The sequence below is a fragment of the Cyanistes caeruleus genome, chromosome 2 (genome assembly GCF_971803275.1).
Source record: "Cyanistes caeruleus chromosome 2, bCyaCae1.hap1.1, whole genome shotgun sequence".
Taxonomy (NCBI): Eukaryota; Metazoa; Chordata; class Aves; order Passeriformes; family Paridae; genus Cyanistes; species Cyanistes caeruleus.
The window spans coordinates 114,646,237-114,664,300 of NC_141702.1; the positions used below are offsets into that span (position 1 = coordinate 114,646,237).

Sequence of the window (18,064 nt, forward strand, 5' to 3'; positions counted from 1 at the left end):
TCAGTCCCTCCAAAAGTAGGTAATTTTCTTATTAATTTTCACCTTTGCGCTGTTGAACATAATTGGACAAATAATACATGATGCACAAATAAGTTATAATTCTCCATGCAAGTTATTAGCAGTGAGATGCTGAATGTGTGATAAATCTAGACCTGAAAGTGAAATATGCCTCCTAATTAAAAATCAATTATTAAAAACAGTAAAGAATGAAAAAGAAGAAAAGCTCACTCACCAAACTCATAATGAAATCCTGGAAACTTCAGAGTTATTTGAAAAGCAGAAAGAAACCTTCAACATCTATATTTAACTAAAGACTCCATTGTGGGTTTCTTGATTTTATGATTAAACAGTTCTGTGAAAAATTGTTTCTGGTATCTTTTGTGCTTTTATCTCTTCATTCCAAATGGTCATGAAAATGAACAGACGGCATTTAAATGGGGAATGCAAGAACAAGCCATTGCTCTGGCTCTGGGAAATCTAAGTACAGGGATGCCCTGATGTGGCTCTGAGGTGACACAGCGAAGATAAGCAGCCACCCAAAAACAGCAGCCCCTGAACTGGCAAGCAAGTGCACAATGTTCACTCACAACGTCACCCATTGGGTTTCTTAGCAGGTCTCTTCCAGAAAATGGTTTTAACACCCAGAGAAAGCAATTTGCAAACATTAGATCAGGATGTGCAAATAACTATTTCCAATTTATTTGAGTTTAGTTCTGAAAAGATTTCAAACATAAAACAGCTCAAAAGCAGCTCAGAATCTCAACACCTGTTGCATAAGCTTGGAAAAGCGGAAATTTCCAGTTTCCATTTTCTGTAAAACTAAGACACGTATTCATACCTCCAGCAGTGACAGAGAGATTAAATTAACGAGCACTACCGAGGAGATCTGAATCCCATTATTGGAGAAACTACACTGGTATTATGCATTATCATAAATATTCAGCATCTGCAATCAAAAGAAAGCTTTGGTGTTTACGTATATAATAAAGTTTTAATAATTCACTATCAATATTTCACACAGAGTGCCACCGTCACTTTCTTCTGGATAAAAGAAAAATACACCAAGAATTTAAAACCCACAACCATTCCACTGGGAATTAAAAAATTCCTTCTACAGAGAAATGCCTATGGAGAGTACCAGGCTATTTTCCCAAAAGCCAGGGGCTCCAGGCTCCATCTGCCTGTGGCAGGTGGGTGACTGGCCAGGGCTGCCTCTATTTTGTGTACCCCTCAGCAGGCTCCAGCCTGCAGACCCCACACACTTTTCCCTTCTCCAAAACACGCACCCCATGGCGCTTATCCAAAATCTAGAGTACTTTGGTAATGAAATTTTCAAGATTTTTTTTTTCAGAAAACTTGGAAACCCCAAGTGAGCTGCTCTCAGGACATCAGCTGGCCTAGCCATGGGTGGCTGATGGCACCTCCACAAATGCAGCCCCTCAGCCATGAGCAGTCACCCTCTAGGGCATAAAACTGTCAGATTTGGTATTTCACCTGCACCACAAGCAAGAGGGTGCATTGTTATCCTTCCACCAGAGAACACAGGATGTGGAACTGGGGTTCTGGCCACGGGGGCTGTGGCAGCCTGTGCCTGGAGGAACCCACTGCGTGCCCAAACCTCCCACAGCAGCTTCCCCACTGCCCTGAACACACTGATTTTTAAAATGGCAGTAAAAGCCCCAAAGGATGTCAGGGCAGGAGGAGGGAGTGAGGAAAGAAGGGAGAAGAAGAGGAAAAGCAGCAGCACCTTGGGCTGCCATCATCTCAGCCTGCCATGGAGGGGAGAGAACATATTTTTAATTACCACTTTTAACACATAAAATACAGGGAAAATCCCAACTTGACCCACAGCACAAGCTCATCCCTTCTGCTGCAGAGGGAGAGCCATATCATCAAGGGCCACACTGAGCAGACATCAACTTCTGAAGTACAGTCCAGCTGAATAAATAACACAGAAAGTTAATAGCCAAATCCTTTCAGCAGCAGCAGTGCTCTGGGAACCTGATTGGAATTTGAACATTTGCATTGATTTATATTTTTTTTTTTTTTTTCAATGTTACCAGCTGGGAGCAAGTGCTGGAGAGGAGCTACAGGAACAGCTCTGCAGAAACAGGAACAGCTAGCGAAGGATTACCTCCTAAAGGATTATCTTTTAAACAAAGAAAAATTTGGTATACTGCAAACAACTAACTCAAATCAAAAGGAACAGATTAATCCAACAGGATTAACAGGTAAGGCTGCCCTGTACTTTAATGTCCAGACACACAGCTGAGGAACGTGAATGCTTTTATTCAGATGATTTTATTTAGTTGTCAAGCACCTTTTCATAGTCCTAAATAAGAGCTGCCTGTTCAGTTAAAACAAAAGCTTTGATGACTTATCCTGCAGCCTCACGAGCAACAGAGATCTCCTGTCTTTTTATAGAGCCCTTTCCTTTACCCTTACACATGTAAGCTCTGATCATACAGTTCTTTTAACTCCCACCAGGAAGATTAGTTGCTGCCTGTACCGCTCCTGAGCTGTGAAATTTCCAGAACTGAGCTCTCTTACTTCCCTCTGGGTGGCAGGGGAAGTCACCAAAAACTGAGATCAAGCTCTTTATGGGCTCGTCTTCCCTGAATTGTAACCACTCATGTGGATTTTACAGCCACGGTATTACGTTAATACCAAAAGTAAAACAGCAGCAATCTACTAAAATAAAACAGCATCCATGTGTCTGGAAGGAATACAATGATATGCACTTGAGCATCCCTGCTTTACCAGTAGACACATTTGTAGCATCTCTGACCTGCACCCAAGATTTGTATTGAAATCTACTTGACTATTCTGGCAGAGTAAGGTAAGCACCAAGTTAAAACCATATTTTTTCTTAAAAAAATAAAATCTAAAAAAAAAAAATAATTTTTAGAAGTACCAAGATAAAGCTCCACTCATTTACTAAAATTACATTTTACTGTATTTTAATATTTCAGCATTTCTGTTAAAATTGTTTATTAATCATACATTTGAGATTCCCCTGGGGTAAATTAAAAAGCCCAAATACTTAAAAACACAACACAACATAAGGCAGTTCAGCAGTTCCTTTATGTTTTAGTCAGCCTCATATATGTGTCAGCCCCTACTCTGACCCAGAGGTGAAATCGAATTCAGCAGCAGTTGCAAACCTTACCTCTTGATGATAGGAAAGATTACCAACTTTGGTGAATTTTTCCATCAAATAAATTTATATTTCCAACTTTTGAACTTACATTCTTTTATAACCAACTAACCTCTGCATTGGTCCAGCATAGATTCCATGTTTGTTTAAGAATGAATTAAGCATTAAGCAAAGACTCACCTCCTCCACCTCCAAGAAGGCTGGAATTAGCTGTAAGAAAAACAGAAAGGGAATTGTTAGCATTGGGCTTCCTAAATATACATGGAACCAAAACAGAAAATGTCTCATAAGAGATTTTCATTGTTTCAGTAACATTGCTACTCTTCTCTTACCTGAAAACATTTAATGCAAAAACAATCACTTATTGTAAAATGCAATCACAATCTTTGCAGTATCTTTGAAAATGTAAGCTAATAAATAAAACAATACTTCAATTACTAAAGCTAATGCATTGAAAAGGTTATAAAAGTACAATCCTGCATTTATAACTCTATAAATCATATTCCTTCGTGATTACCAAATTAATTTAAAATTTTCATTGTAGAGAAACTTAAATAGACTTTGATGCAACTTCTGATTATCTCTCCTTGTTTTCTATGTCATGGGGCCTTTGGGGATGACGATGAGAAATCCTGGCTCCATTGATGTAAAAGGGTTTGTGCAATTGAGCTGGGATTTCCCTCTGCAGGCTTAATTGACTCAGCATTGTAACCATCCAGCTACCCAGACCAGGACTTGATAAATCACTTATGGAAAGCAATTTTCAGAGCATGGTGGTACAAGATGGTCCTTCAAATTAAGCTAGCACAATTGGAGTCATGCCAAATATTTTCCTTTCACTGCCTAGGCAGAAACAGAAGGAATGCCTAAGCTTCTAAACCTGTCCTTTAGATGTGTGGGAAACAAATCTTTGTTGTATCAGAGTGTATTTAAAACAAAGTAAGAGCATAAAGGAGAGACACAGGTATTTCTTATTGTTTCCTGATGAATAAAGAACAGATACTTCAAACCATGCCCTGCTCCAGGACAAGGGTATATAGCAAGATACACAGAATAAATTAGGTATTTTCTATATCTTATTGTTCATATCATTTTCCTCTGCTTCTTCAATAGAAGTCTGTAAACAGCAAATTCCCTGCTGTTGTTTTTTATTCATCACTTTCTTGAGACTTTTACATAAAATTAACAACTATCCTTGTTTTCTTCTTTATCAGATATTCTACAAACACCTTTGATTAGTATCCATTTTCAGTTCAAACATTTGCAGCCAGCTTTCCCTGACACTGCAGTAAAACTGCCCTTATCTGAAAGCCAGATTTTCCATCACTGCCAAGGTCCATTCCAAAGTACTCTACATTACTCAACAAGTACTTCTACATTAGTCAAAATGCAATGATCTTTAAAGACAGCATAGCTGACCATATCAAATCAAAGCAAACTAAGTTACTCATCCTAGGATAAGCTATCCTACAGTCACTCAGGAGTCATCAAAACCAAGACCTAGAGAGATGTTCTCATGCATTTTTCTCATCCAAGTCTGGTTTGATGACCCTGGAACATTAGATGAAGGAAAATGGGACATAAAATCCTTTCTTTCTGAAACAAAGTGATTTAGAGCCATTTTCAAAGAAGTGCTTGTTTGGAGACACAAAAAGGTTGGAGCAACAGGCACAAATGGAAAACTTTACAAATAATGGAAAACTTTAAAAAACAACAACACAATTATCTATAAGTGATGAACATCTCTTGGCTATCCTCTCTAAAGTGCTAGCAGGGAACAAATACTGCCATGTATATATTGCCTTTGACAAAGATCTAATGATGGTAATAAAAAATGTGTGCAGACATGTTGCAAAGAACATCAATCTTGCTATATTCACCTATTCTTGCCCTGACTGAAATTTACTATTAAACAAAGAAACAAATAAAACTAGACTCACATATTTTTACAGCTGCTTCTCAAGACCTCCTGTAACAGGTAACATCACTTTCCCTGCAGTAAAAATTAGTTATCTGCTATAGAAATCAGTAGAGCTCTTATCAGAAGAAACTAAAAGGAGCCAAGTGTCATCTACTGCCTGCTATTCCTCCTTATTTTTTTAGCACTGTAGAATACACCTACAATTAAACTGTTCTAATCCATAAATGAGTCACGTCCTAGAATTTCAGTTATTATGTTTGAGAGACTTGAGACACACAGCTAAAACCTGTTACCAAAGTTTCCACTGCTAAAAAAAGTTTCTTTGGATACCCAGCCAACATCCCCATTGCAAACTTTCATTCAATGGCTTCTCAGAGAATTATGTTTCTCTCATTAAGTTTTCCTGACAATGTTCATCTTTCCAATGCTTTTCAAAATGTTCTTAATAACATATAATGTAAGTCAGCACCACACACTTCTCTATAGAAACAGTAAAAACAGTTAGAATGGATTTTTGGCTGCAATGCATCTACTACAGCTATTGAAAATGCAATAATAATTCACAGGCACTCTTTTTTTAAAAAAATTTGCTTCCATAATAGAAGGAAAATCAAACCATTTTCCTATGATTCCAGGAAAGAACAAGACTGATTTATATTTAGTTTCTTTTCTAGAAAGATAACGTGTCAAAAAGCAATAATTTTTATTTTCAGATTTTTCAGACTCTCCCTGAAAGGTTCAATAAAACACATGTCTCTTTCTGTATTTGGGAAAGTCTTACCACTACAGAAGTCACTTAGCACCTAATGAATCTTCTCCCACCCAGAGGTCAGCACAGCCCCATGGCTGCAATCACATCGTGTTATGTTGGAGTAAGCACGGCCTCTCCTCTCAGTCCCTCTGTGCTCATCTGCAGCTGCATTTTGTACATCAGTGCTCCCAAAACATCAAGCCTTGGAAAACACTTTGGAAGCTGTTCCTGCTGTAGAGCTTCAACTATGGGCAGCTCTATGAGCAGCCAGAAGGTCTCAGGAAGCTTTCAGCCTCCAGACCTGACAGAGTGGGAATTGCCCCACAGGTTACACTGCTGCAGCTCCTCTCACTCAGGGTATGACCAGCCTTAGGTAGAACACCTTACACCACCTGCCCCAAGAAGCTGCCCATGTCCCATCCCTGGCAGTGCTCCCAGCTGGGCTGGGTGGAACTCTGAGAAACCTGATCCAGTGGAAGGTGTCCCTGCCCATGGCAGGACAGCTGGAATGGGATCATCTTTAAGGGCCTTTCCAAGCCAAACCACTCTGTGATTCTACGATTTTATGATTGCACAGATTGTAAATCCATCTTGGCTAACCCCCTGTCCTTATTTCTCTTTTCCAGAGCTGCACAAGATTCTCAAGGTACAGGAGACTTGGGGTGGGAGGAAATAGGAAGACTGAATTGCTACCAAGTTACCAAGGTGAAGATAAATAAGAGAGCAAACAAGAGTAAGAGGGGCTCCAAAGAAATTTGAGTAAAGGCTTCTTGCACCTCATTTCAGTCCCCTATCACCCTTTCAAAGTGACCTGCCCAACCTCTATGAAACTACCTCCTTAAAAACTACAGTCCCCAATAGATACCTGGGCATTAACTCTGAAAATCTACTCACAATACAAACTTGAAACATTATTTTAATACATACAGAGTGGTCAGGCAGCCAGCAGACTACGGACTGCCGTGCCAGATTGAAATACAGCACACACTGATAGAGCCCCATCCAAAACACCATGGGTGACGGCCCTCAAGAGGCAGCAGAGGTGAGAGTTCATTTAATTTTGAGTATTTTTGCCTACACCAGTAACACAGACTTCAATTAAAAATAAAAAAAAAAAAATTAAAAAAAAAAGCACCATATCTGGGGGCCAGATCCTGCGGTTTCCTTTAAATATTGGTTTCACAATGACACAAATTACAGCTCTAGAGATGCTGTGCATCACCAGTGCTTTAAAAGGAGACTTGAATCAGAGACAGATCTCATCTTCACAGTCTGTCTCAGTACAGTGAACAGAAATACATCTAGAAGTGTTAAGATGGCTTTCAGCCCTTTAGCTCTAGGTTTCTTTTTAATAGGGACATTAGAACCATTAGCAGAAAAAGTGTTTCTACGAAGTTCAGCCTCATCTCTAAGAAAAAATCCCCTCTAAAAAAAATCACTCAACAAGAAAACAGTATCTAATCACTAAGGATAACGATTTAGCCCTTAATGAGATGTTTATAGCCCCAGATTCAACCAGAAATTCAGTATTTCAAATGACTTAAAAGCTCAATGGACTAGACATATATGCTTTTTAACAGCACCAGGGCAGCCCTACTAAAGAAATCCAGTGAACACTGGTCTGCTGTACCCTGAGAATTCAACTCTTGCTTTAAGAAACAAAATTCTTTCCAAAAAACTAGTGTGGGGAGAGAAGAGAAAAAAACAGAAAATAAAAGACCTGGAAGGAAAGAATTTAAAGTAAGCTTTGTTGCTCATTATGGAATACCCACAATGAAAGCTCAGGTTACTAAAATGTACAAATTTTAATAATGAATATACCAGCACATTTAAAAATAAGAACTGGATATCAATGTTTTAAATCTCAGCCTTTTAATGAGTTATGTTGTATCGCTTTCCAACACTCTTTTGACTGAATGAGCAGACCAGAAACTCTGATGTTTTATGGTATTAATATTGTATTTAATGAATATTATGAATTAATATTTTAATCACTGTTCTCTTTACAAGATCATTCTTGCCAAACAGTAAGGTTATTTGAAATTTTGAGGAAAGCAACTGAATGCTGAAGAAGTTCACCTCAACCAAAACTGAGAATCTTCCTGCACTGCTAGCCAGAGCATATGAAAAGTGAAGGATGCATATATGGGTTGGTTAAACAGGCATTTGCAGGCACAGAATTATTTTTTTCTGCTGTCAATTATGAGGAATTTTGAGAATAGGAAAGATGTGAATAGCGTTTTTGTGATGTCTCTGGAGATAACACACTTTTAGCTTTGTTAACAACATAGCTGAATAACTGGTTACTTTTTGTTGGCATATACTCATCTGACAACAATTTAAGAACATAAATTCTTCTGGGAGCATGTCTTTGTCAAGTATTAATGGCACTAGTAACTTAAATTGACATCTATGTCATGCAGCCATGCATCTGTCAGTATAATAAAAATATACTTTTAAAAGATTAGTTGATATTGTCTGACTTTGGCAGCAGATGTTTGAGCTTATTTTGATGTAAAAAAGATTGAATATTTTTGTCAATACTTTCTAATTGTGAAATTTATTCAAGAAGACATCTTTATAACTGGCAGTATTGTAAGATGCAAGGCATTCTATTGCCTCAGACACCATTTTTATTCATCAATAAAACATCATAAGAGGCAGCTGGTGAGCAGAGTAACAGTAATTTATGGAATGGGAAGCTACATTTCTTCTACGTGTTTTGTGAGACATCCTTACCTGTCACTGCATTTCGTTTCATCTTCCCTCAAAAACCAGAGAGAACAAAGACGAGTGAGATAACAGCTGCACCTTGTACATCCAAACATTTTTAGTGAGAGATGTGTTTGGGTGCCTTAAAGTAAAAAGCTTTAGACTTAAAGATCATGAAGTCATTTTGCAGCAGGTATAGTAAATAAAACACAGTCACTGCTCTTATTTAAAATGCTTCCCTCCATACAAAGCCACAGCAATCAAGAGAGCCAAAATAACATTATAACAACAGAGTGGGCAAAGTTTGTCAGTGGCTAATGATGCAAAGCAGAAACTACTAGAAATTAGAAAACCACTAGGCCTACAAAAATAAGATTGACTTAAAACCATACTCCAGAAACAGCTCCAGAACACAGGTAGAACAATTTGCAGAAGATTTCAAAAAACAAGTTGCTCCTCTCCAGGTTGGCTTACTTTTAATGTGTGATCATGAGCACATCATACTCTCAATACATACTCAAAAGACTTCAGCTCCATGTACTAAAAAATCTCTTCTGCCCATAAACCCCTCTGTAAACAGAAGCAATGGTCTACACCCAGTCTCATTTTATTCATAACAGGAAGTACCAACTTCAAGCTCTCTTTCTAAAAAGCCAAAATCCCTAGAAGCATGACAGAACAATTCAGCTCATGGAGTTTCCACCATCTTTATTTTAGCAAAACAGATGATGTGGGATACTACAGAAGGGATTGAGTTTTCCATGTCTTACCTTTTTTTCAGGTACTGAAACTGCACAGTACAAGTTAAAGATTTAAAAAAAAAACCCTAATGGAAGGCTCTGTGCAATTAGATGCACGGGGTTTGTATTTGGAACCAATAAAATGGCTTTGTGGCTCATTTGTCACAATCTGTGATACTCTCTTCCCCACTCATAAATTCTGTACAGAGAACAGATTTCTTAAACTAAGGTTTGCTATCTCTGCAAATAAAGTAGTCATTGTCTCTAATTTCAGGCTTGTAAAGAGTATGTCAGAGGTAGGAGAAAAAAATAATCAGCACACTAGAAAGTGCTCTGGAGTTAATCCTGTCAAGGAAATTGCCTTCACAATATTCTGAATTCAATAAGGAAACAATAACTGTCATAAGGTCTCAGTTATTTTGCTTCTTCTAATACACTACCAACTCAATACATGATGTGCATTTATGCAAGAAGGTTATTCTTAAAGTTATATATTACATCCATTAAGCTTAATCAGTCATAGGCAAAGCACCTCTGAAATCTGATATGAAGAGTAAAAAAACCCCACCAAAGTGCAGGCAAGGCAGCAGTCAGCAGCATGGGACAGAAATGAGCACACAGCTATTAGGATAACACTTTCAACTTGGCCTAATCAGAGGCATAACTTCAAAGCAGAGGGAGCAGAATGACATGTTTTTTACCATACAGTGAAGTACAGTAATTGCTTTAATGCAGGGTGAAAGAAAATTAACAGAAATTGAAGTTGACTAACACATCCTGAGAAAAATCCATGAGAGAAGGTGTTTTGCCCAGAGTACTTCCTAAATGCTGCTGTATAAACTTCCATATGGACTGAAGTTTAGGCTGCAGCTTTAAAAGAAGCCTAAACTTTGCAGTAGCCTGAGGACTCCACCAAAATTGCTTCTTGGTGGGGAAGTCAGACAACCACAAAAGAAATGTAACTTAAAAGAGTATTCCAAAAACCAAATGAACTTGTTTTTTAAGAATGGTCCTAAACTACACAAAACACTTCCAGGTGAAATTTTTGCAAAAACAGCAGTTCACATTTTCCTACCAATGAAATTCATACTTTTCATACGCACACAGTGGTATTAATTTCAGCTAGACATGACCATCTATTCCAAATGAAAAGAAATAAAGTGATGCAGAAGGAGAAGGTTTCCTGCCACTGCCTCAAGAAGGACAGTTAGAAGAACCTGTTTGATGAGGCTGATGTCATCCTTGGGAGGGAGAAGACAACAAACTTGTTGAATCAGAAGCTGCAGTGTGATGGGAAGGAATCAGAATAGGCTGAAAGTGGCAGGTCAGCACACAAAGATATCCATGGTTATGTTTTGTGTGTGCCCCTTCACAGAAGCCATGGGCATTTCCCCATTCCTCTCATTTCAGGAAACATCAGAAAAGCTCAAACCAGGAATAATTTCATTCTAAAACACAGGGTGATAAATGGTCACACTCACTACCAGATGATAAAGGGCAAGAGATGAATTAAGATTTCATCCATTTTGTGCATCAGTTTGTGGTTTGCTCAGCCACTTAAAACTTGCCTTCTAGATGATGAAGCTATTTAACAATCTAGCTGAGCTGAAATGTGAAGCAACAGGAACTTCTTTCAGTGCAGAATAATGAGGACAAAAATATTCAGGTCTACTAGAGCCCATTCTTCATCACACAGTTTAGGCCATTTGTGTGGTTTGTAAATGTAACATTAAAGGGAATCAAAGTGCTGCAAGTATATAATTAATCCATTTAAGTAGAATCATCATCAATATTTAAAAGCCTATGCAAAATAAAGTAAGACGTGGTCCAAGGTTCTACTAGCACAATTAAAAAAACAGTTTTGGTAGTAATTATTCCAAAATAATTAGAGAAATTTATATAACTCATGCATCTTTCTAGTATCCCAAAGGAACTGGATAATATGTTATCTGGAAAACAGGGGGAAAAAAATCAGAGTGAAGTTCTTCAAACCCTTGTTGCTTTTGTCTTTTCAAAATTACAGCCAAAGTCTACCAGTATCTTATGACCTTTTTCTTCCATTGTTAATTTTTAAAATATAGCTATGGTACTTACCACTATGTAGCTTATCACTAGGTTCCATTTCAATATTTTGAGACAAGAAAACTGCCTAATATTTGAGTTCTCTAAGGAAAATGTCAGATTGCAAAAAGCTGTAATAAAGAAACAGTCACCTTCTGAAATGAAAACAAAGCTAAAAGGCAAAAAAACCTAATATATTTCAGTCCTGAAACATTAATATTCAACATTCAGGCTTCAAATCAATTTTAAAAACCTTAATTTGTTATGAAATGAAGGACCACTGCTGAAAATAAACTACCTGGGGCCTTGTCCTGCCATTTTTCCATGGGGCAACCAGCAGAAAGAGCTTCCCTGTGCTGCAGGCACATCCCACACTGCTCCTGCTTTACTCACAGCCAAACCAAGCTAGGGTAGTCATGGCTCCAGCTGCAGGGCAACCTCAGTGGGTGTATTTTCAAGTCAAAGTAGTACATGTCCATACCACTGTTTTTTCTTAGGGTAGTAACACTCACAAACAATTCAGTTTTAAAAAAAAAGAAGAAGAAAGACACACCTGATGTCCTACAAAACAGAAACAGCCCTGGTGTTTTGGTTGGGTATGGTTTGGTTTTTTTCAGCTACACAGACAAGACTTCACTTGCAACTTTTGCCTCCAAGTTAGAGGAAGGCAAGCTGTTACTGCACTGTTTTTGCAAGAGCAGCCTGGAAGGAAGATTTTGACAATGAATTACAAGCTCCTGCAAGCAACTAGCGCAGACTTGTAGGAGCTGAAGAGTCTGCAAAGCACTGAAGTCGACTTTAAAATGTGTCCAACTGGGTGAGTGTAACATGTTCTGCACATGATTATGTTGCATCACCTCTAATGATCCTTTCTTTATATAGCCTGAAATTAGAGGCAGCTCCCACTGTGGTCAGTGGGAGCCACATTACAGAAGAAACAGAGTATCTGGTTATGTATTTTGAGTCGTGGGGGTATTGTTTTCAAACACAGGCCCAAGCTGTTCCTATAGGGCTAAATACTTGTATAACAACAGTCATGTACTCCTTTGTAAGGGAAAGTGGAACTTAATAACCTCAGTATTTCAGCCAAACCAGAAATAATGCATTATGGTAAAATATGGACTGGACATCATACTCTACCTCTAAGAATCTTGTCCCAAGCATTTCTGTATCCTGCTGTCAAATATACTATCCGTACTTTATCTTATGTCTGTTTCAAAAAGTTATAGCCCCAAAAAAATCTGGAGAAGACCATAAAAGACAGTAAGAATAAAGTGTAGCCATCAACTTACTCTATCAGAGACATCAGAAATTGCCCCTTTTATGATAAAAGTAAGTCAGCTTAGTCAGATCGATCATCCTCTCCATTTTACTGCTCTTGGAACGTACAGTCCATGACACATCTTAAAATGGAGAAACATAAACTAAAGTTTGAAAAAAAATACAGTAAAAAAATACTGTTAGCTTACCATTTTCACATTCCCTACAAACTTTAAAAACTCTATTCAGGAACTTTAAAGAAAAGGAAGATCACAAATAATAAAAACGATGGGGAGGCCTGAAGATATTTTCAAAGGCGTGACAGAGCCAAAAGCCCAGATGAAATCCCTGGCAATGACAGATTTTAGATTGTGTGGGACAGCTCTTTGTTCCTGTCAGCTTGTGGAGGGTTTCTAATCTTTCCTAGCTGCAGATGCTCACGGTTTGTGATTTATCCCAACAAGCATCAGATCGAGCTGTGCTGTGTGGTTACTTCCCAAGCAAACAGTGCCCTGCACCCCATTTCCCTGGCCATCACCTCTGCACCTGCTCCTTGTGCTCCCCATGGCTGCCTGAGTAAAAAAGCAAGGAGTCCATCTGTTATACTCTTAAGATCCCTCTTTAAGACTACGATTACAGGCACTTCTTAATGATAAAGGAAATTAAAGCTATTACCCAAAACTTTGCAGTAAACAGGCAATGCTGCTATAAGGTTGTACATTCCAGCAGGTAATATCTGGTAGAAGCAGCACTAAGGCTTTGATGAAAAATTTACTGAGGTTATGCTGGACAAGAAGCTTTCATTTTCTGCGAAGCACAACAGGAGGGCAGGATGTCGCACTGTCAATGATGATAATGCCGTGCAGACAAAAAAAAAAATCATCAAGTTGCAACTCCTAATCAATAACTTCATCATATAGGCACCAGTGGGTCATCCTTAGAATTTCATGTCCTTGCTTCCTGCTGATTCCACTGGTCAATTTAGACATGGAAATGTTGCCTGTATCAAGCAGGACTCATGCTACCTAGTCGTGTACGGCTGTTCCCAGTTAGGCAGTGTATTTCCATCATCTAGAGGAGACAAGGCTTTGGGATGCAGAGCACATCTGGAACACTGATTTCCCTACACGGCTGATGATGACAGGCAGGCACTGTCCGGTGGCAGTGTGGGACATCTGTGTTTTGTGAGCCCAAGAGAGATGATGGGAATTCACCCTCTGGTGGAAAAGATGCTTGTGGTTAATTTACCACCATCACCACAAGCACTTCCACCACAAATCCTTTCAGACATAACCACTACCCAAAGCCGCAAGAACTGCTCATACTTGCTGTTTTTGCTACCTTTTTTTTTCATTGCTTCTAGTCACAGTTTGCCCACTAATTCAAGAGTAATATCAGCACATAAAACAAGTAATAGAACACATCAGCCCCTTTGCCTGGGCCAGAACTCAATCACAAGCTATTTTGTATAGTCTACAAAGTATTCTCACTGAGAGTTTCAATAAAAAATACTGTGGTTCTTGAATCAGAGCTTAGGACTGAGAACAAGAAAGAAAAATCCTACAAACAATTTCTACAGATAAATAAACCAAAGATAAATTGGGGAAAGCTGATTAATCACTTCAAAGTATGCTGCTCCTTTTCTGTGCTGTTACTGAGCATTTTTAAAGTGCTGCTTAAATAAGGACTTTATGCCTTTGGTTTACCAATCTTCCTGTAAGGCAAAAAGGGAGACAAATACATCTAGCTCAAAAACCCCGCTGGGATGAACATTGGTTCACAGACCACACTGGTCCAAGTTGAATCTTTTTTTTTTTCCAAAATGCTGCAATATTTACAGTCCATCTAGAGCAACTTTCTAACACCTTGCTGTTAACGAGATGATATTTTAATGAGTTCTTTTTCCTTCTATACTTTATCTCGAGGAAAAATCAAGATCTTAAGAAGCTCCAAGCTTTTACACAGACCATTTGAATCCAGGATTAGTATGTAACTCCCAATGGTCTATTCCACGTCTAGGAAATACAAACAAGGATGCTATAATCTAATCTGTGCAGAGCAAACACTTCATTTCTCTATTCTAATACTGCTAGAGTGATTTATGAGGCAGCTGAGTAATTCTGAAAAATGTACTAAGAAAACAAAGACAATATTAGGCTAAGTACAGACATTGTTTATATGAATACAGAGACCAGCAGTGTCAAAGGATATCACAGGCATCTTATGCCATACATAAACACATCTATGAAACAGGTAAAGTATGTTTTTATGGCTGTTCAGAAAAGAAAAAGATGAATCATCTTTTATAGCTCTATATAAAAATTACTTTTCTAGTGGCAATTAATAGAGAGAGGCCCCAGAATACCAGTCACATGCTCTAACCATCAGGGAAAAATAAATTATATGACAATAAAACCCCCCAAACTTTAGTGAATACGGAAAATTCTGTTTTCTCTTGAAAGGCAGCCACATCAATCACACATTGTCTACGCACATTAGCAAAGAGATGGCTTGGTGGAGCTCGAGAGGATCTGCTGTCCCCAAAGCATCAGGTAGGGAGACTGCAGTCTGAATCCCACATGAATAAACACCCTGCATGAGTTTATGGCCATTACTTGCAAGAAAAGATGTCCTGTTAATTTATTCTGACATAATGCTGATAGAATTCCTACCAATATGTATAACACCCACCAACAGTCCCAAAATGTTACCAGAGTATGTTAGAGGCAGCAAAATCCACAGTGATCTGGCTGGAATAAGGGATTGCACTGAAGCATGGCTCTTTTCTTCCCCCAAAGTCTCAGGCAGTCTTTTCTTTATACTTCAAACAAATTAAATCTACTGCAATTAATGATTATAGTTTTTCCTTCAATCAGCCCATACTCCTCTAGGAAATTAACTTAGCTATTAAAAGCCTAAAGGCTGGAAAGGAACCTAGTTAGATGAGTTTTACCTCCTCTGTATTGCCTGTGTAATCAAATGCAGTTTCCCCACCAGTTTAATTCTAATCAGTTTAATTACTGAAAATTTCAACAACAACAAAAAAAAACCACTTTAATTCTTACACTAGAACAAAGGAGAAAAGCTACACATGGTAGCAGAAGAGAACTGGGTGACAACACTTTGATACTGCACATGAGGGAAAGGAAATGACCAAAAATAAAGACAAATTCCAATATTCCTGAGACAACGGCTATCAGTCTGAGGAGGAGGAATCAGCAAGCTATGAGCCAAGAATAAAACTCAGCACAGACTATTTCCAAGGCGTGAAGTTGTGGGGAGAGTTTATTACTTCAGTATTGCAACATTTTGATTACAGGACTTGTGTAGATCCACTGAGTTTTAATTTGCATATTAATATATAATATTGTATATTAATAATAATAATAATGAGTATTTCCTACTCAGTCTTGTGGCCCTATATAAAAGTCTTTTTGCTGTATTATGAGAACAGTGAAATGAAAGGTGTCTTAAGCAAGTCTTTTGGACACACATGGCGTTATACAGATATATTTAGAGAGAAAGTGTGTTTCCTTCACCTGATTTCCACAGCAAAAGTATTTCTTACTGTTGTGAAACTCCCCATTTAAAAAGAAATTATTTCATGGTATGTTTCTCTTACCTCTTGCCATAAGAAAACCTCCATGCTGATCAGAGCAATAAAAGGCAATATAATGCCTTTATTTCATCTGAAATACCCAAAACATAAACTAAATCCATTCTTATATTGTATCTATTTCCCATTTCTCATTTCTCCTCTTTGTCCTTAATGGCTTTGCTGTCTACTTCACAATTTTAAGAACCTCAATCAAGGCCACTTTAAATCTTCTCCATCCAGATGACTAATCCCAGTAATCTCATTTAAACTGCTAGTTTACATTCTACTAATACTGCATAGCCATCTGATCTGTGCAAGGAAGGGGTAGGAGCAGGCTGGTGATTCTTACTAGAAGACATCCCTGTGCAAGCAGAACTGCCATAAATCAAGGATTGGTGCTGGTAAGAGAGATAGTGGCATTTAAGTCTAAAAATATTGGAACAAGTTATTTTATTTTTGCTGAATTCACCAATCAGCCAGCCCCTGCATTTTGTCATGTGCACTGCAGAAAAGAGAAATTCTGTCTCACCACAAAAAATGCAATCCTTCTCCAAAAAGGAAACTTGTTAAATCCAAGGCAATTTTTTAACTAATTATGTACACGATCTTTTAATAATGGAGACGGGGAGAGCCAGAGGGTAGAGAGAACACCAAAGAAGTATTCATAAGCATCCTGGAATATGCTCAGAAACATGGAAAGGTGAACTATATAGACCTCACCATGCATGCTCCTAGAGAAATATGTCATGTCTCTTATAAAAAGGCTGCTCTCCTGCAAGACAACACACGTGCTTTTCACAAAATCCCCTCCTACGCCAAGATGTCTGTAGCCATGAAGTCTTTAAAAAGTCCCTTAGTTTGTAAAGAGCTGCAGAAAGCAGCAGTATCTCTCTGAGCAAACACACATCAAGCCTTTGTCTGGGTCTACAGGGCTCTCCTGGAGGGACTGTTTAATCAAGGTTGAGATAGGAACTCCTAGGGTGGAGAAGACTCATGTTAAATGCAAGTCACTTATTCACCACTTTTGTTCAAAAATTCCTGGCCTTGAACATTTTAAAGGTTGTCATGGGATCAGGCATATCTAAAAGACCAGTAAATCCCAATCAAAGTTCAAAACAAGTTCCAGACTCAGATAAGATGCCTGCATATATCCTTACGCACTCCCAATTGTTTTATCCCAATCAAGTAAGATTGGGATGAAAGGTTTTTACAAAATCCTTTCCCAGTTTTTTCCTAGACTTTCTTCTCTTAGAAGATGGAGAAAGCTGCAGAAAGTACCTTGAAACTCCTGAAGGTTCTGACTTTTGAAGCACTCATTAAATCAGCAGTGCATAAAATGGGGAAAGAACTTCAATATTCCAGAAGCATGGATCTACCAGCAGTAAATCCTTACTGGTTGATGGCTATTTTCTGCTCCATTCATTATAAAATCTAGTTTTCCTCTGCAAGACAAGCAGTTAGAAAACAGAGGAAGAAGAGAGGAACAAAAGAGAAATAAAAAGCAAACAAAAACACATTTAAAAGCAAAAACAAAGCAAAAAAAATCCTGAAACCACACGCACACACACAAAAAAAAAGACAGCCAAGAAACACCCACAAGAAACCACACAAAGTCAAGACCATAAAGTATGATTTGAAAAAACTCTGTCTCTATTTTTTCCCCCAGAAGTTACACCTATGTAGCTATACTTTAAATTCATATTATGCATTTTAAGTACACCTTTATGAAGCTTTTTAAAAGAACTATGATTATAAAAGATGCAACAGGTCCTACAAGAAACAGCACAAAAATCAGTTGGACGTGTCAGTGGGGGATACCCCCAGCTTCAGTTTCCTGTAACAAACTGAGGAAGATTCCACACTA

General features: G+C 38.2%; 1 protein-coding gene across 9 annotated transcripts in view; it reads right to left on the minus strand.

Moving 5' to 3' along the window:
• Positions 1–18,064, minus strand: part of MACROD2 (mono-ADP ribosylhydrolase 2) — an 846,953-nt gene that overhangs the window by 663,474 nt on the left and 165,415 nt on the right. For all 9 annotated transcript variants that reach the window (XM_086879293.1, XM_086879291.1, XM_086879294.1 and 6 more), the window contains one exon: positions 3,338–3,367. In XM_086879293.1, the coding sequence (XP_086735419.1) occupies positions 3,338–3,367 (30 nt within the window). The remainder of the gene's footprint in view (positions 1–3,337; positions 3,368–18,064) is intronic.